The sequence below is a fragment of the Cherax quadricarinatus genome, chromosome 5, assembly GCF_038502225.1.
Source record: "Cherax quadricarinatus isolate ZL_2023a chromosome 5, ASM3850222v1, whole genome shotgun sequence".
Taxonomy (NCBI): domain Eukaryota; kingdom Metazoa; phylum Arthropoda; class Malacostraca; order Decapoda; family Parastacidae; genus Cherax; species Cherax quadricarinatus.
The window spans coordinates 53,892,976-53,911,576 of NC_091296.1; the positions used below are offsets into that span (position 1 = coordinate 53,892,976).

At 41.4% G+C, this 18,601-nt stretch overlaps 1 protein-coding gene across 1 annotated transcript in view; it reads left to right on the forward strand.

The window, feature by feature from the left end:
* Window positions 1-1,305: 1,305 nt before the first annotated feature.
* The window catches only part of LOC128684758 (CD151 antigen), a 111,439-nt gene continuing 94,143 nt past the window's right edge, over window positions 1,306-18,601 (forward strand). Inside the window, exons 1-3 of the mRNA XM_070102130.1 lie at window positions 1,306-1,416; window positions 14,054-14,263; window positions 18,541-18,601. The exon at window positions 18,541-18,601 is cut by the window's right edge and continues 119 nt beyond it. Coding sequence (XP_069958231.1) covers window positions 1,342-1,416; window positions 14,054-14,263; window positions 18,541-18,601 — 346 coding nt within the window. The 5' untranslated portion in view covers window positions 1,306-1,341. The remainder of the gene's footprint in view (window positions 1,417-14,053; window positions 14,264-18,540) is intronic.

Sequence of the window (18,601 nt, forward strand, 5' to 3'; positions counted from 1 at the left end):
AAGGTGACGTGTGGGGCTCTGGCCAAACAGTAATCACTCGACTCACAGCTCCCAGCACAACTGTAAGTAAAAGCCTCTGCTCCTCTTCTAGTGGATATTGGTTGAAAACTTCACTTATGACCAGTTTTAAGTTTTAAGCTCCACATGAGACTTTTAGATAATCACCACCTTTTTTAAGTATCTTACACTTATTATGGAGAGTGATTTCTTAAGCAGTGGGTAACCTGTCTCTCTTTCCAGCTTGGAATGACAGATCGGGTCACCTGCCAACCAACGAGAAGTGTTGAAGGAGACGGACTGAAACAGCCCATGAGACGTCATTTGTTTATCTGCCTACCTGATTACTTTCAGTAAACCGCAGGGAACTACCCCTCATCTCTGCAGTGGTAAAGAACCTGCGTTCCTGTCATCTGGACTGACTATGAAGAACTAGTCGTTGGGTTGTCACCAACACCTGTGACCCCCCCCCCACATCATCAGCAACGGCTACAATTTCTACAAGACGGTGTCAACCTCCACCAGACACCCCAGTATAACTGTACATATTAGCGTTGAATTCAAATGTCATATTTTTATTTCATTTTTAATTTTTCTGTCAAATAAGATACACATTCATTTTTTCGATGTTTTATTTTTGCATTACTAAATAATAAAGTGTTTATCTTTGTGAATTATTATTTCTTTTTCTATTCATTAATTTTCCTGAGGAGGAGCCAGCCTTGGTAATACTGTCTGAAGTTGTTATAGGGCTGAGTAAGCCTTCACAAAAATATGTGGCCTAAAGTTGGCTTTAACTTCGCCCTGTTCCCTCTACGAATGATAATTAATACAAAGTCAAGTACACATTTATAAATCTACTCGTTACTAGCAGCTTGTCAAGTACATTAATTTCTCTTCCTCTCTCAAACCAGCTTCTTTTCTTTATCCCTCTCGTTTCCGAGAGGCAGCAGTAATGACCTCTGGCTATCCTTTCCTTTACTCATAAAAGGATAATCTTAATTTTCTGATCATTCCATTAGCAAAAGTGATAATGAGCACTATTATTCTTTACTATTTCTTTCGGGGTCACTTAATCCGCTAGTTCTTACACGTTTACCCTGAGAAATATTTCTGTTATTATTGCAGTCATTGAAAAACGCTAAACCTCTAAGTGTAAGAAAGCGGCTGGGAAACTTAAGAGTTAAGAGAGTACTCATATTTGATTCTAAGAGGGAAGCTGCAATTCCTTGCATCAAAAGCCCTTTACCCCCCCATCCCCTTGAAGTATGCAGAATTACTAACCTCTTCCTTCTTCAGCAGGAGGTTGTGGCAGATCCCCAGCAGGAGGCTGTGGAAGGCAGGATGGTGGTGTTGCTGGGTCGCTGCGGACTGAAGTGTGGCAAGGCAGTCTTACTCGTCTTCAATCTCGTTTTCTTCGTAAGTGTTTTGTTTTCAATGTTTTTGTCGTGTATATTTTATTCTCTTTCGTTGCCTTTTCCAGGACTATTGTTCCCTCATTCAGTGCCTAATTTGAGAATATTCTGTCTTTGCTGGTTGCCTTCTGGGTTTTTCTTTTTTTACTGCCTTTGTGTTTTATATTAGGGTTTCAACAGCGTTATGCTATGAAATGCTTCTTTTATTTACAACTTGAGAGGTGTTACATACCTCAGCTCATTTCGAAGCCTTTCCTAGCATTATCTATATTATTTTTTTTATCATCATGAAGTATACACATAGTAAACGAGATGAAGCTGGAGGCAGCTGTGTATCAGACATTTGATTTGGTCAAGTGACTTTTATTTCATTCATGTTGATACATTGTACGAACATCTTTCGGTCTCGAGACGTTCCAGGCATGAATCATCTCAGAGGAAGTGATGTTCTGCTAAATGTGGTTCTTTGACAATATTAGCTTTGCGCATAATAGTAAGATCATCAAGATGTCTTTGATATTGAAGGCTCTGCTGGAGTGACAGAGCCATCCAGGCAGGCTCCAGGTGAGAGATAAGTCGTCTAGCTCGGTTTTCTACCTTGTTCAGTGGTCATTAGACACAGTTTTAGTGGATTTGAATCTTGGCAGCAAAATGTTCATCAAATAGGTCAGTTTTTATTTTTTTTAATGTTAGTAGAGACATCCCGTCCTGCCGGTTTAGAGGTGGAATATTTTCATCACGTGAATCTGTAGCTTTAATGCCAAAAGACTTAAGAACATAAGAACATAAGAAAGGAGGAACACTGCAGCAGGCCTGTTGGCCCATACTAGGCAGGTCCTTTACAATTCATCCCACTAACAAACATTTGACCAACCCAATTTTCAATGCCACCCAAGAAACAAGCTCCGATGTGCAAGTCCCTCTCAAATCCAACCCCTTCCAGTCATGTACTTATCCAACCTAAATTTGAAACTACCCAAATTCCTAGCCTCAATGACCCAACTAGGTAGACTGTTCCACTCATCAACTACCCTATTTCCAAACCAATACTTTCCTATGTCCTTTCTAAATCTAAACTTATCTAATTTAAATCCATTACTGCGGGTTCTCTCTTGGAGAGACATCCTCAAGACCTTGTTAATATCCCCTTTATTAATACCCATCTTCCACTTATACACTTCGATCAGGTCTCCCCTCATTCTTCGTCTAACAAGTGAATGTAACTTAAGAGTCTTCAATCTTTCTTCATAAGGAAGATTTCTAATGCTATGTATTAATTTAGTCATCCTACGCTGAATGTTTTCTAACAAATTTATGTCCATTCTGTAATATGGAGACCAGAATTGAGCTGCATAATCTAGGTGAGGCCTTACTAATGATGTATAAAGCTGCAGTATGACCTCTGGACTTCTGTTGCTTACACTTCTTGATATAAATCCCAGTAATCTATTTGCCTTATTACGTACGCTTAGGCATTGCTGTCTTGGTTTAAGGTTGCTGCTTACCATAACCCCCAAGTCCTTTTTGCAATCTGTATGGCTAAGTTCTACATTATTTAACTTGTAAGTGCTAGGGTTATGGACACTCCCGAGCTTCAGAACCTTGCATTTATCTACATTGAACTGCATCTGCCACTTTTCTGACCAAGAGCAGAGTTTGTCTAAATCCTCCTGAAGTTCCCTAACATCTACGTTTGAATCAATTATCCTACCTATTTTCGTGTCATCGGCGAATTTGCTCATATCACTAGTAATTCCTTCATCAAGATCATTGATATATATTATAAACAACAACGGGCCCAAGACTGATCCCTGTGGAACGCCACTTGTTACTGATCCCCACTCGGATTTAACCCCATTTATGGACACTCTCTGCTTCCTGTCTGTGAGCCATGATTCGATCCACGAGAGCACTCTTCCCCCAATGCCATGAGCTGCTACTTTCTTCAACAGTCTTTGGTGCGGAACTCTATCAAATGCCTTACTAAAATCTAAGTAAATAATATCAAATTCTTTATCGTGGTCAACAGCCTCAAAAGCTTTACTGAAGAAAGTTAATAAATTAGTTAGACAAGACCGGCCTCTTGTGAATCCATGCTGAGTATCATTAATCAAGCTATGCTTATCGAGATGGCTTCTTATAATTTGAGCTATAATTGACTCTAGTAATTTGCCTACAATTGAGGTCAGGCTTATTGGGCGGTAATTTGACGGTAACGACTTGTCCCCTGTTTTAAAAATAGGAATTACATTAGCCATCTTCCACATATCAGACACTACACCTGTTTGAAGAGATAAATTAAAAATATTAGTTAATGGTTCACAGACTTCCATTTTGCATTCCTTTAGAACCCTTGAAAAAACCTCATCAGGACCCGGTGACTTATTTTGCTTCAGTCGGTCTATCTGCTTCACAACCATTTCACTAGTGACTGTGATGTTACATAATTTATCTTCTTCTGGCCACTATAAAAATTAATTACCGGAATATTATTAGTGTCTTCCTGTGTAAAAACCGAGAGAAAATAATTATTTAAAATCGAGCACATTTCATTCTCTTTGTCAGTAAGATGCCCATAGTTATTTTTAAGGGGACCTATCTTATCTCTGACTTTTGTTCTATATACCTGGAAAAAACTTTTTGGGTTAGTTTTAGAATCCCTAGCAACTTTAATTTCATAGTCCCTTTTAGCTTTTCTTATCCCCTTTTTAATGTCCCTCTTAATGTCAATATACTGATTCATAAGATGACCCTCGCCTCTTTTGATACGCCTATAAATTCCTTTCTTATGCCCTAGTAGATATTTCAGCCTATTATTCATCCATTTTGGGTCATTTCTATTTGATCTAATTTCTTTATAAGGGATAAAAGTTCTTTGAGCAGCATGTATTTTGTTCAGAAAACTGTCATATTGATAGCTCTCTTCGTTACCCCAGTCAACAGATGATAAGTGTTCTCTAAGCCCATCGTAATCTGCTAAGCGAAAATCTGGGACTGTTACTGAGTTATCCCTACTATCATACTTCCATTCAATTCTAAATGTAATTGATTTGTGGTCGCTAGCACCCAGTTCCTCTGAAACTTCCAAATTATTAACAAGGGATTCATTGTTTGCCAGAACTAAGTCAAGCAGGTTATTACCCCTTGTAGGTTCTGTCACAAACTGCTTCAAAAAACAATCCTGAACTACTTCTAAGAAGTCGTATGATTCTAAATTCCCAGTCAAGAAATTCCAATCAATATGACTAAAGTTAAAGTCTCCTATAATTACTACATTATCGTGCCTTGTGGCCCTAACAATTTCCTCCCATAGTAGTCTTCCCTGGTCCCTATCTAAATTTGGGGGACGGTATATCACACCTAAAATTAATTTTTCATGCCCCTCTGAAAATTCTATCCAAACAGACTCTGTATGTGTTACTTCAGACTTAATACCCGTTTTTATGCAACAGTTCAAGCGATCTCGGACATACAATGCCACCCCACCCCCCTTCCCGATACTTCTATCTACTTGGAACAATTTGAAACCCTGAATGTGACATTCTGCAGGCATGTCCCGACTTTTTGAATTAAACCACGTCTCAGTAATGGCAAATACATCTATGTTACCTGCACTAGCAACTAGTCTCAACTCGTCCATCTTATTCCTAGCACTGCGACTATTTGTGTAATATATACTTAAGGACCCTCCTTTCTCTTTATCATTCCTGCTCCTTTCTGTTATTCCACTAAACCTCTTACTGTCCTTGTCAATTAGTGCCACTGGCTTTCCGATATCCACCTCATTTTGCCTATTACTAGTTCTCCTAGTACTCATATTACTACCCTGAGACTTCACAGTTTTCCCGCAAAAACCCATACCACTAACTATTCCTAGTTTAAAGACCTAACAGCTCCCTCCACTGCGTTGGCCAGTGCTCCCACCCCACACCTAGATAAGTGAACCCCATCCCTGGCATACATGTCATTTCTGCCATAGAAGAGGTCCCAGTTGTCAATGAATGTTACCGCATTTTCCTTACAGTATTTGTCCAGCCAGCAATTGACACCAATTGCTCTGGACAACCATTCATTTCCAACTCCTCTCCTTGGCAAAATGCCACATATGACAGGTTTCCCACCCTTCCTCCTAATTATCTCTATTGCTGACCTATACCTGCTAATCAGGTCCTCACTCCTACGTCTGCCAACATCGTTGCCTCCAGCACTGAGACAGATAATAGGATTGCTCCCATTACCTCTCATGATGTCATCCAGACGGCTAACAATATCCTTCATCCCCGCCCCAGGAAAACATACTCTCTGCCTCCTACTCCTGTCCTTCAAGCAGAATGCCCTATCCATGTACCTAATCTGGCTATCCCCAACAACAACAATGTTTTTACCTTCCTTTGCGTCGTCCGTCGTGATGCTCCGAGTAGTCGACTCACATTCGCCAGGTAGCATTACACCACTTGTAGAATTCGTCAAGACGTTCTCGATGGTCTTCGTTGGGGTTTCTAGGGATGTCTCACTCACGTCTGCCAATGCTTCTTTGGTGCTCGTTGTGGCATTCCCAGTAGAACACTCACATTCGTCGGGTAGCACCGAGAATGGGTTGGAAGTTTCCACGGTAGTCTTCTGGTTTCTCGTTGTTTCTGCCTCTCCAACCGTCTTCTTGATCTTCAGCTTGGTTCCATGTTGCCCGGCCACTGACCAAGCTCCCCTCTTAACCTGGGGACTCACAACAGGAGGACTACTACGAATCCTCTTGTTCTCCTCCGTCAATCGCCGTATCTCCATCTTAGCAACTCTGAGCTCTTCTCTCAGCTGCTGGTAAAGTTGCTCAAGAGAGGGCATCCTGGTTCAGATTCACAGAGAGCACACAAACAGGTCTTCACAGAGCTAAGTACACGTCTTGTCCCGTCTCTGTCCCCCCCTCGCCTATATAAACACTGGCTCCTTCACTCTTCTGTATTAGTGTGACTTGTAAATGGTCCAGGTCGGACTGAAACGTCGTAAGCTTCTCTCTCCTCTGTGCTGGTTATTTGTGTATTGCTACTTGTTTCTTCCTCACCTCAACTAACACAATACAACGTCGCTGGCTACAATTTCCTGTTGTTTCCTGGCCATCACCTTTACTGGCCTTGTCTCTTAATCTCTCTAAGCCGAGATCTCCACTGCGTGAAACTGAGCAACTTGATACAAGTGTTTTGGTAATTCTGTTTGTATATATGTATGTTTGTATATATGTATGTTTGTATAAGAGTAAAGCCACTATTACATAGGCCTAATGCAGAATTTTTGTATTCGCATATTTTGTGTACGTGTTTCAAACATGGGAGTCGTTAGGTGAGAGACATGTCACACACTTCAAGAAGTGGGAGATGGAGGAGACGTCGTATTTAAAATCCCACTCATTCTGAAGTGGGGATTTATATTGTACCTTTCCACCCCTTTTGACGTAATATTAGCAAGGAACTACTGACCGCATGTGATCGATGTTTCCATGAAGTACCTGGGTGTACATGAAAGTAGAGTACATGGTCTAACCTGAGATTACAGTACATGGGCTTATCTGGGAGAATACGGGCGGGCAAAGAGCTGCCTGGGAGTACATGGAGTAGCTGAACGAACCTCCGAGTACAAGGGCGTTCTTAGGTGGCTCTGGGAGTAGAGGGCCGTACCTGGGAGTACATGGCTTACCTGGGAATTCATAAAAAAATATAGTATAACATGGGAGTATATGAGAGGTTACAGTAATACACAGGAGGGCATGCGAGAATAGTTCCCTTCTTATACATGAATACACGGATGTTCATTGAAGAATATCAGATAATATAATAATACACAGAGGTAAGTGATAGTATATAGGATTATATAGGAGTAGAAAGAAGTATATGGGATTACATGAAAGAAAACAATAATATATGGGAGAATATTAAAGGGTAAAGCATAACATGGGAGTATATAGAAGTATATGGTATGCTGCAGGAGTATATTGTAGTGCCGTGGAGTACGTATATGGGAGTTCATCGCAATACATGGGAGGATATTGGAGTATATGGGAATACTTGAAAGTACATGGGAGTATGTGAACACATGTAGGTATATGGAAGGACGTGGGGGTGCATATGGGAGGTTATGAGAATATAAGATTTACAAGTCACAATGTGACTTGTAAATGGTACAAGTCGGGCCGAAACATCTCTCCTATTTGTGGGTTATTTATATATTGTTCCAGTCACTGTATTGTGCCTTTTTGTTCATTATATGACATAAAAATATATGAGAGTATATGGAAGTACATAAGTATACATGGAAGTGAAAGGAGAGTACATGGGAGTGCAAGGAGAGTACATAAGAGTACATGAGAGAGCGTGAGAGTGCACGAACACAGTTTATATAAAGGCAAAACATCAGTTGAGTAGTTTCTCTCTGCACGCTCACCAATATATCTTCATCAAGTATATAATTTTGGGACACAGATTTTTCAGTGTATTCCAGATGGGGCCCTCGCCAACACGTGAGGACAGACGATATTTTCTCTTGCCATTTTATGCTCAAAATTTGCGAAATTTATAGCTCTGCAGACTAACATTCTCTCAGTCTCAGCTAGAGGCTAGAAAATGATTTATGTTCTGGAAGTTGTTACAAATTTTTTTTTTTTTGAGCTTTCGTTATAACTAAAAATGAAGCTCATTCGCTTCATTATAGATCACTATGATAATGTATATAGGTACCTGTGTATATTTCTAGAATCTTGAAGTACCTTCTTACACTCAGATCCCTGAGGTACCTCACTTTTTACACTCAGATCCCTAAGGTACCCCATTTTTACACTCATATCCCTGAGGTACCCCAATTTTTACACTCAGATCCCTGAGGTACCCCCCTATTACACTCAGATCCCTGAGATACCCCACTTTTTACACTCAGATCCCTGAGGTACCCCACTTTTTACACTCAGATCCCTGAGATACCCCACTTTTTACACTCAGATCCCTGAGATACCCCACTTTTTACACTCAGATCCCCGAGGTACCCCACTTTTACACTCATATCCCTGAGGTACCCCCCTATTACACTCAGATCCCTGAGATACCCCACTTTTTACACTCAGATCCCTGAGGTACCCCACTTTTTACACTCAGATCCCTGAGATACCCCACTTTTTACACTCAGATCCCTGAGATACCCCACTTTTTACACTCAGATCCCTGAGTTACCCCACTTTTTACACTCAGATCCCTGAGTTACCCCACTTTTTACACTCAGATCCCTGAGATACCCCACTATTTACACTCAGATCCCTGAGTTACCCCACTTTTTACACTCAGATCCCTGAGTTACCCCACTTTTTACACTCAGATCCCTGAGGTACCCCACTTTTTACACTCAGATCCCTGAGATACCCCACTTTTTACACTCAGATCCCTGAGATACCCCACTTTTTACACTCAGATCCCTGAGATACCCCACTTTTTACACTCAGATCCCTGAGTTACCCCACTTTTTACACTCAGATCCCTGAGATACCCCACTTTTTACACTCAGATCCCTGAGATACCCCACTTTTTACACTCAGATCCCTGAGATACCCCACTTTTTACACTCAGATCCCTGAGATACCCCACTTTTTACACTCAGATCCCTGAGATACCCCACTTTTTACACTCAGATCCCTGAGTTACCCCACTTTTTACACTCATATCTCTGAGATACCCCACTTTTTACACTCAGATCCCTGAGATACCCCACTTTTTACACTCAGATCCCTGAGTTACCCCAATTTTTACACACAGATCCCTGAGGTACCCCACTATTACACTCAGATACCTGAGATACCCCACTTTTTACACTCATATCTCTGAGATACCCCACTTTTTACACTCAGATCCCTGAGGTACCCTACTTTTTACACTCAGATCCCTGAGGTACCCCACTTTTTACACTCAGATCCCTGAGATACCCCACTTTTTACACTCAGATCCCTGAGGTACCCCACTTTTTACACTCAGATCCCTGAGGTACCCTACTTTTACGCTCAGATCCCTGAGGTACCCCACTTTTACGCTCAGATCCCTGAGGTACCCCATTTTTACACTCAGATCCCTGAGGTACCCCACTTTTACGCTCAGATCCCTGAGGTACCCCATTTTTACACTCAGATCCCTGAGGTACCCCATTTTTACACTCAGATCCCTGAGGTACCCCACTTTTACGCTCAGATCCCTGAGGTACCCCACTTTTACGCTCAGATCCCTGAGGTACCCCGTTTTTACGCTCAGATCCCTGAGGTACCCCACTTTTACGCTCAGATCCCTGAGGTACCCCACTTTTACGCTCAGATCCCTGAGGTACCCCACTTTTACGCTCAGATCCCTGAGGTACCCCACTTTTACGCTCAGATCCCTGAGGTACCCCACTTTTACGCTCAGATCCCTGAGGTACCCCATTTTTACACTCAGATCCCTGAGGTACCTCAGTTTTACACTCAGATCTCTGCTCTAATCACAGTATTGTTAATGGTTTAACACTTCCCCAGTGAGTAAAGCCTCCAACAAAACCCTTAATTGGTAAACCCTCCTATGAAGCCTCTAGAGAGTGAAACCTCCTATGAAACACCTAGTAGGCAAAACCCATAAAACATCTAGTAAGTGAAATCTACTATTAAGTGAAACCTCCTATGAAACCTCTAAAGCGGGTGAAACCTCCTATGAAACCTCTAAAGCGGGTGAAACCTCCTATGAAACCTCTAGAGCGAGTGAAACCTCCTATAAAATAAGGAATATCCACTAGGAATTTTTATTGACCTAAGAAAAGCTTTTGACACAGTAGACCACGACATCCTACTCCACAAACTTGATCATTACGGTATAAGAGGCCATGCGCTTGCTTATTTCAAATCTTACATTACTAATAGGTATCAGTATGTCACCATTAAAGACACAGCATCAGCAACACGGCCACTTGATACTGGAGTTCCGCAGGGAAGTGTCCTTGGTCCCCTGCTCTTCCTCATATACATCAATGACCTTCCAAACGTATCCCAACACTCATTCTCTTTGCTGACGACACGACTTATGTCATCTCTCACTCTAATCTTGCCACCCTCAACACCACTGTGAATGAGGAGCTGATCAAAATATCGACTTGGATGACAGCCAATAAACTTACGCTTAACACTGACAAAACCTACTATATTATGTTTGGTAGCAGAGCAGGAGATGCACAAATTAACATTAAGATTGACAACACTCTAATTACCAGAAATAATGGGGGCAAATTCCTAGGCTTATACCTTGACAACAACCTGAATTTCAGCACCCATATCCAGCATATAACCAAAAAAGTATCCAAAACGGTTGGGATCCTCTCCAAGATACGATACTACGTGCCGCAAAATGCCCTTCTCACACTATACCACTCACTTATTTATCCATACCTCACCTATGCTATGTGTGCTTGGGGATCAACTGCAGCAACACACCTAAAGCCAATAATAACCCAACAAAAAGCTGCAGTAAGAATAATCGCTAAATCCCATCCCTGGCAACACACCCCCCCACTCTTCATAGACCTAAACTTACTCCCTGTTCAGTACATCCACACTTACTACTGTGCAATCTACATCTACAGGGCCTTAAACTCTAATATCAACCTTGACCTAAAACGCTTTCTTGATAGTTGTGACAGAACTCACAGGCATAACACCAGACACAAACATCTCTACGACATTCCCCGTGTCCGACTAAACCTTTACAAAAATTCAATGTATGTCAAAGGCCCTAAAATCTGGAATACCCTACCTGAGAACTCTAGAACTGCAGACACATTCATCACCTTCAAAACTACCATTAGAAAACATCTTATCTCCCTGATACACCCTGTCAACTAACTACACGAATACCACCTGGTGGTTCACACTTACACTCACTGACTCATTTGACCATAAACATAAATATTAATCTCAATATTAAAATAATGAATCCTGTGATACTCCAATACTGAAACTATGTACTGTGCCAAAACAAAAGCATTTACATTGCTAAACTCACAAACTAGTATTTAGTCACTTAGCCATAATACCAACTTACCTCATAATTTGTAATATTTTACAATTAAGAATAAAACTAAGTCTGCCCGAAATGCCTAGCCATGCTAAGCGTTCTAGTGGTACACTCTGTAATCACTATTTTACTACATGCAAACCACACAATAACCAAATTTCTGTAAAGTCAGCATTGTAATCCTTATAGAGAATAAACTTTGAATTTGAATTTGAATTTGAATATAAAGCTGCCCGGGCGGACACTAGTGTCACGTCACCAGCTTGACCAGCATAGTAAAGCTTTACGTGTCACATGCTTTGTCGATGTAAAATTATAAATGTTTCAAAGAAAAGTCGAGCACAATGAACTTAGGTGTACTTAGGTGCCTAGGAATACCTCCAGGTGTACCTAGCTACCTGGCGGACACCTGGAGATACGGAGGCAGAAACGGGAACCTGGAGGAACGAATGCAGGAACGGGAACCTGGAGGTATGAACGCAGAAACGGGAACCTGAGGGAGCGAATGCAGGAACGGGAACCTAGAGGTACGAACGCTGAAACGGGAACCTGGAGGAACGAACGCACAAAACGGAAACCTGAGGGAGCGAATGCAGAAACGGGAACCTGGAGGTACGAACGCAGAAACACACATGGCGTTGACATGTACTCCGGAGGTAACAGAGGAGGACCAGAAATACATATCTATTGAGAAATCAGGCCATGCTGCCGCGACTGCCCGACGCACGCTCTCATTAAGCTTCAGTCACACAAAAATGTTTTTCTCTTGAACTGGAGACAGGAAATTTTCCTAAATTCCTAGAGACAGACGTGGGGAGGATGGAATTTCTTGGCAAGCCAGATATGTCCTGCTATATTGGATGAAGCTTTATATGAAGCCTCGACTGGGTGAAATTTCGAATAAAGCCTTGGGGATGAAACCCTCGTGGATTTACAAATAATAATAATAATAATAATAATAATAATAATAATAATAATAATAATAATAATAATAATATCTTATTTCTACAAGTACATGTACAAGGTATACAGGTCTAGCTGACATCAATGACATACTACTATATAGAAAGCCACTTGTTATGCAGAACATTTCGGGCAAATTAGGTCAATTTTGTCCCAGGATGCGACCCACACCAGTCGACTAACACCCAGGTAACTATTTCAGTGATAAGTGAAAATGGACAGCAGGTGTCTTAATGAAATAAAACCTAATGCTTCCAGCCGCACCGAGGATTGACCACAACATGCCAGTGTGTGAGCTAGCACTCGAGCTACGGAGCACCCTATAAGCGCATACTATTATTATTACTGTTAGTATTTCTGCCTCAGCTGTTACTGCCAGTAACGATAGCAGTAACAACTGTAGTAGGGTGATCAGTAAACGAGGAAGCGTTTCCACTGTTACTCATTCTAAAGTCCAGCTAATAGGATTTACCTGAATCCCTTCAAAAATGTTACTGTGCTCACACTCCAACAGCACGTAAAATCATAAACACCACTTGCCTCCACTTGTATCTAACTCGCTCACACAAGCCTCTTGGAAGTTCAAGCTCCAAGCACTGAAAACCTCCTTTACAGGCGCTCACCAGACCCTCCCCTCCCTCCCTCCACCCTAGATTTAAATGACCTCTTAGTCATCCTAATTTGTTCATTCTCCATATAATTATTAATACTGTTCTGGCTATTAGTCTTTTTGAATAACGTTGCTGCTATTACTACAACTATTACAGGTATTATTATTATTATTATTATTATTATTATTATTATTATTATTATTATATTAGTATTATTATAGTTTTTATTACTGCTGTTAAGTTTATTATTAAAAATAATAATGATCCTAGGTAGTAGGTTGGTAGACAACAACCACCCAGGGAAGTACTACCGTCCTGCCAAGTGAGTGTGAAACGAATACCTGTGATTGTTGTACATGATGGTAGGATTGCTGGTGTCTTTTCTGTCTTATAAACACGCGAGATGACGGGTATATCTTGCTACTTCTACTTACACTTAGGTCACACTACACATGCATGTATACTTTGTAAATGGTCCAAGTCGGGCCGAAACGTCGTCGTAAGCTCCTCTCTTCTATGTGCGGGTTATCTGTGTATTTACACACCTATCGGGGTTTTCTTCCGTTTTCTTAATAGTTCTTGTTCCTCTTTATTTCCTCATATCTCCATGGGTAAGTGGAACAGAATTCTTCCTCCGTAAGTCATGCGTGTCGTAAGAGGCGGCTAAAATGCCGGGAGCAAGGGGCTAGTAACCCCTTCTCATGTACACATCACGGAGGCAGGGTGACCTAAAAAGAAAAACTTTCGTTTTTCTTTTTAGGTCACCCTGCCTCGGTGGGTTACAGCTGGTGTTGGAAATAATTATTATTATTATATTATGATTATTATTGTATTATTATTTTATTAAACATAGTGAAAAATGTAATGTCTCTCGAGTAACTAAGAAATCAGGAGTAAAAATCTCAGGCTTCTTCCTAAATATTCATTTATCAAAATATTATCTGTATAAGTTCGATAGGCCTTAAAATATTCTTAGAGAAGCTATTGTATATAACAATCGTGTTTATATTTTCAGGTGACAGGTGTAGCAGTGATGGTGGTGGGTGTGTGGTGTGTGGGTGGTGAGGGTCGTGATGTAATGCTTGCCCTGGCACCCACACCCACACACACGCCTACACTCATCCACCTGGCATATGGGCTGGTAGGCGCGGGAGGTGTGGTACTGCTGACCTCTGTGTTGGGCGTGTGGGCGGCCCTCAGGGAAAACCAGTGTGGACTCGGGCTGGTAAAGTACATATGTGTTTGTGGCAGACGTCAGTGTACACCAGTGTTTGTGTGGCAGACGTCAGTGTACACCTGTGCTTGTGTGGCAGACATCAGTAAACACCTGTGTTTGTGGCACCAGTGTTTGTGTGGCAGACGTCAGTGTACACCTGTGCTTGTGTGGCAGACATCAGTAAACACCTGTGTTTGTGGCAGACGTCAGTGTACACCAGTGTTTGTGTGGCAGACGTCAGTGTACACCTGTGCTTGTGTGGCAGACATCAGTAAACACCTGTGTTTGTGGCAGACGTCAGTGAACACCTGTGTTTGTATGGCATACGTCATTGAACTTCTGTGTTTGTGTGAAATACGTCACTGAATACCTGTGTTCGTGTGGCAGATGTCAATGAACACCTGTGCTCGTGTGGCAAACGTCACTGAGCATCTGTATTTGAGGTAGAGGTCAGTGAACACCAGTGTTTATGGCAGACTTCTGTGAACATCTGTGTTTGTGTGGCATACGTCACTGAAAATCTGTGTTTGTGTGGCATACGTCACTGAACATCTGTGTTTGTGTGGCATACGTCACTGAACATCTGTGTTTGTGTGGCATACGTCACTGAACATCTGTGTTTGTGTGGCATACGTCACTGAACATCTGTGTCTGTGACAACCATCAGTGACCACCTGTGTCTGGCAGACATGAGTGAACATTATTGCAATCAACTTTAGATGTGTTTCCTGACTGAGGGGCTATTAGTGTGTGTTTGTGTGTGTGAGTGTGTGTGTGTGTGTGTGTGTGTGTGTGTGTGTGTGTGTGTGTGTGTACTCACCTAGTTGTACTCACCTAGTTGAGGTTGCGGGGGTCGAGTCCGAGCTCCTGGCCCCGCCTCTTCACTGATCGCTACTAGGTCACTCTCCCTGAGCCGTGTGTGTGTGTGTGCGTGTGTGTGTGTGTGTGTGTGTACGTGTGTGTGTGTGTGTGTGTGTGTGTGTGTGTGTGTGTGTGTATGTGTGTTACAGCAAAATATGTAGCAAATGCCTGCGTAAGTAACTTTTGAATATAGACACAAAATAAGAGAGTTACTTGTGTCAACCTTCAACTGAGGTCTTTTTCAGCAGATGCAGAAGTGATAAGAAAATATAATTACATGGTAGCGGAGAAGTGTCATGTTACATGTGGAAGCCCCGTCACCGCTGTCTCACAAATTCTAAATTGATGTTAAAAAAAAGCAAAGCTAAATACTGGCATTATAAAATAAACCAAAAATAAATCATAGGTGGGAAAAACAATATTGACTCGTAATTAATATTATATTAGAATAAAATAATTTATAAATTTTGTTACAGTATACACCAGGGTAAGACTTCAAGATAGTGACTGGCTGTATATGAGGTTGTATTGCTGCAGCTGTATTGATGATTTTGTATTACTGATGTAATGCTGAAGTTAGGCTGATTTACCCAGATAACCTGCACTACACAAACTGAAACTTTGGAAAAGCCTAGGGAAGAAATCCAGAATATGTACGAGAGGGGCGGCGGGGAAGGGCTGGTGTAGAACGGGAGTAGTTAGTAATGATGGTGGTGGTGATGGTGGTACTAGCAGTAGTGGTGGTAATAGTAGTAGTGTAAGTAGTAGTGGTAGTAGTAGTAGTAATAATAATAATAGCAGTAGTAGTGGTAACAGTAGTAGTAGTAGTAGAAGTGGAAGTAGTAGTAGTAGTAGTGGTAGTAGTAGTAGTAGTAGAAGTAGTAGTAGAAATAGCAGTAGTAGTAGTAGTAGTGGTAGTAGTAGTAGTAGTAGTAGTAGTAGTAGAAGTAGTAGTAGAAATAGTAGTAGTAGTGGTAGTAGTAGTAGCAGCAGCAGCAGCAGCAGTAGTACAGCAGTGGTAGAGATTGGAGTATTAGTGAAGAAACACTAATAGGTAGTGTAAAGAACAAGAGAACAGAGAACTGCAGGAGAACTGCTGGCACGTTGGGTTAGAACAAAATCCCCTGCGGGGTACAACCTCCATAGGACAACCCACCTAGGAAGAAGACGGGAAAGACATTGAAAATACAGGAAAGGTGAAAAGATAAGGAGAGGAGACAAAGGTCAGATCAGGTCACGAGTGTTCTGACGTCTAGAGCATTTGACAGCGTAATGAGAGAGGCAAGCATCACCAGCGACCAAGATATATAAGGGATGCTGCAACAAAACGCCGCCTTAAAAAAATGGTTATATTCATAACCATATTTTTAAAGGGATGGATGGGTAAGCCAGTGGAAGGCCTCGGTCAGATGACCAAAAGCTCCAGCGGCGGGTCATCATAAGACTAAGACTCGCGTTAGGAAATACTTGTCCTGTTTCCTGACAAATCTTACTTAACCTAAAACGGTGTCTGTGAAGGCGTTAATGGTCAAAGGCCGACCGAAACGTCGTCACGAGTTTCAGTCTCCTGAGTGAGGGTTGTTTGTTGTTCCAGTCATTGTAGTGTGACTTTTCATTCTTCTTTTTCACTGATTTAGCTGTATATGTCTAGGTATTTTTGCTTGTGTTACTGTAGTTGTATCATCTACCAGTAATTTCATTCTGATTATACGCACAGTGAGCCAGAGATTAAAACGTCCAGGAACCTTCTAGGAGGGTGCCTGGCGAAGGGCACTTGATGCAAGGCACTGGGGTAAACATCCCCTTCCTCGGATCAATATGATTCCCATCACCCCTCCCGTTTCCCAAGAGCGGTATGGCCGTTACCAGCCTAGCACTTCCCCAAAATAAAAGCAACAACAATAATAATAATAATTATAATAATGATAATAATAATTTTAATTATAATACAGGACTTCTACACTACCACTGGAAAACATTGTCTGTGCCTGAGTCGCACCATACACAGCGTCAGTGTACATGAAGAATTGTGGTCAGCGGTGTACCAGAGGGTCTCCTGGTTGCCCAGAAACCTCTCTTGAAGCCCAGGCTGCTGCTGCTCTGAAGTATTTATGCTCTGTCGTCATCTCCCTTCCTTTATTTATTTATTTATTTATTTAAAAATTTGAGCACACATACAGAGGTACAAAAAATACAGATAAGAGCAGCATGCCAAAGCCACTTATACTATGCATAGCATTACGGGCTGGCTTAAAATTAACTTAAGATTAACTAAGCAATGATGAAATCAGTGATAAAACATTAATGTAAACAGATTACTATAAAGCACAAGTGAGTATTACAAAGACAGGTCATATGGTTGTATGCATTGTTGTACATTCAGTAGAATTTACCTTCCTACTTTATCTTAGTAAGGTAAAACACAGCGGTGTGGCTGAATAACATACACTTGGGCGGTAAGAATATTAGAATTTGCCTTGGTGCTCATCTCAATGAGAAGGAAAACAAACGAGTAAGCGGAGCGTTGCCAGATTCGTTTCACACTTCCAAAAATTATGTGATGTTGTCAACTTGTAAGTCCTAAACGAGGTACCTGAGGCAGCACATCATAAGTCATTTATCATGTGTAATAAAAATAAAACTTGTCTTGTACTTTTTTCATTTTCAAGTGTTTGCTTTGATACTTATTTTTTTTAAATCGTACTATCTGTTGCACATGGTTTCAAAAAAGTTACTGTTATTGTTCAAATAGTCAACTTTTTTTCCAGGGGGGGGGGGGGGAATTGCAGTTTGTGAAACCTCCCATCCAGAAATGTAGGTGTGCCCCTGATGGTATTAGTACAGAACTTGGTAAGAGCAGCCACTGTGTCAGTGAGGGGACTCTGAAACGAGTGTGAGTTGGTTTGCTTGGGTGAAACTGGTCGTGGTCTTGCATCTAGAATTATAGAACATAAACAAACAGTTAAATATGTACAGGAGAGTTCTGCCATTATGCAACGTATGAAATGTTGTATCCACCCAATAAAATAGTGTGGCGCTGTGATAGCTCATTTTTGTGAGTTATCTCAGTACCATGAAGATTCGATCTTCTCAGAAGGACACTGGAAGCAGCGGTTGTAAATCAAGCACACAACTTATGTATTGCCGATGGATATCTCCACCCGGACATATTTAATAAGTTCAAATTGTCTTATCCAGGCAAAGTCTGCAGATGGAGATGCCTACAGACTTTTAATTAGATAGGTTGTCTCTCTCCTAATGTAACCAACATGGCCCTCTGTTAGAGCACAGAGTTCGTGCTCACTATTCCCGTCCAAGTTTGGATAATATATTATGTTAAAATATAAAAAAAAGGTCAGTTCCCTACTTTTCTGTGTTTCAGCACCAAAATGCAACGATTGTGACGAGACCTTCCATGTTTACAGTACGTGACGGTGGTGGTGGTGGTGATTGCTGGAGAGGTGACCGTGGGTGTACTGGGAGTGG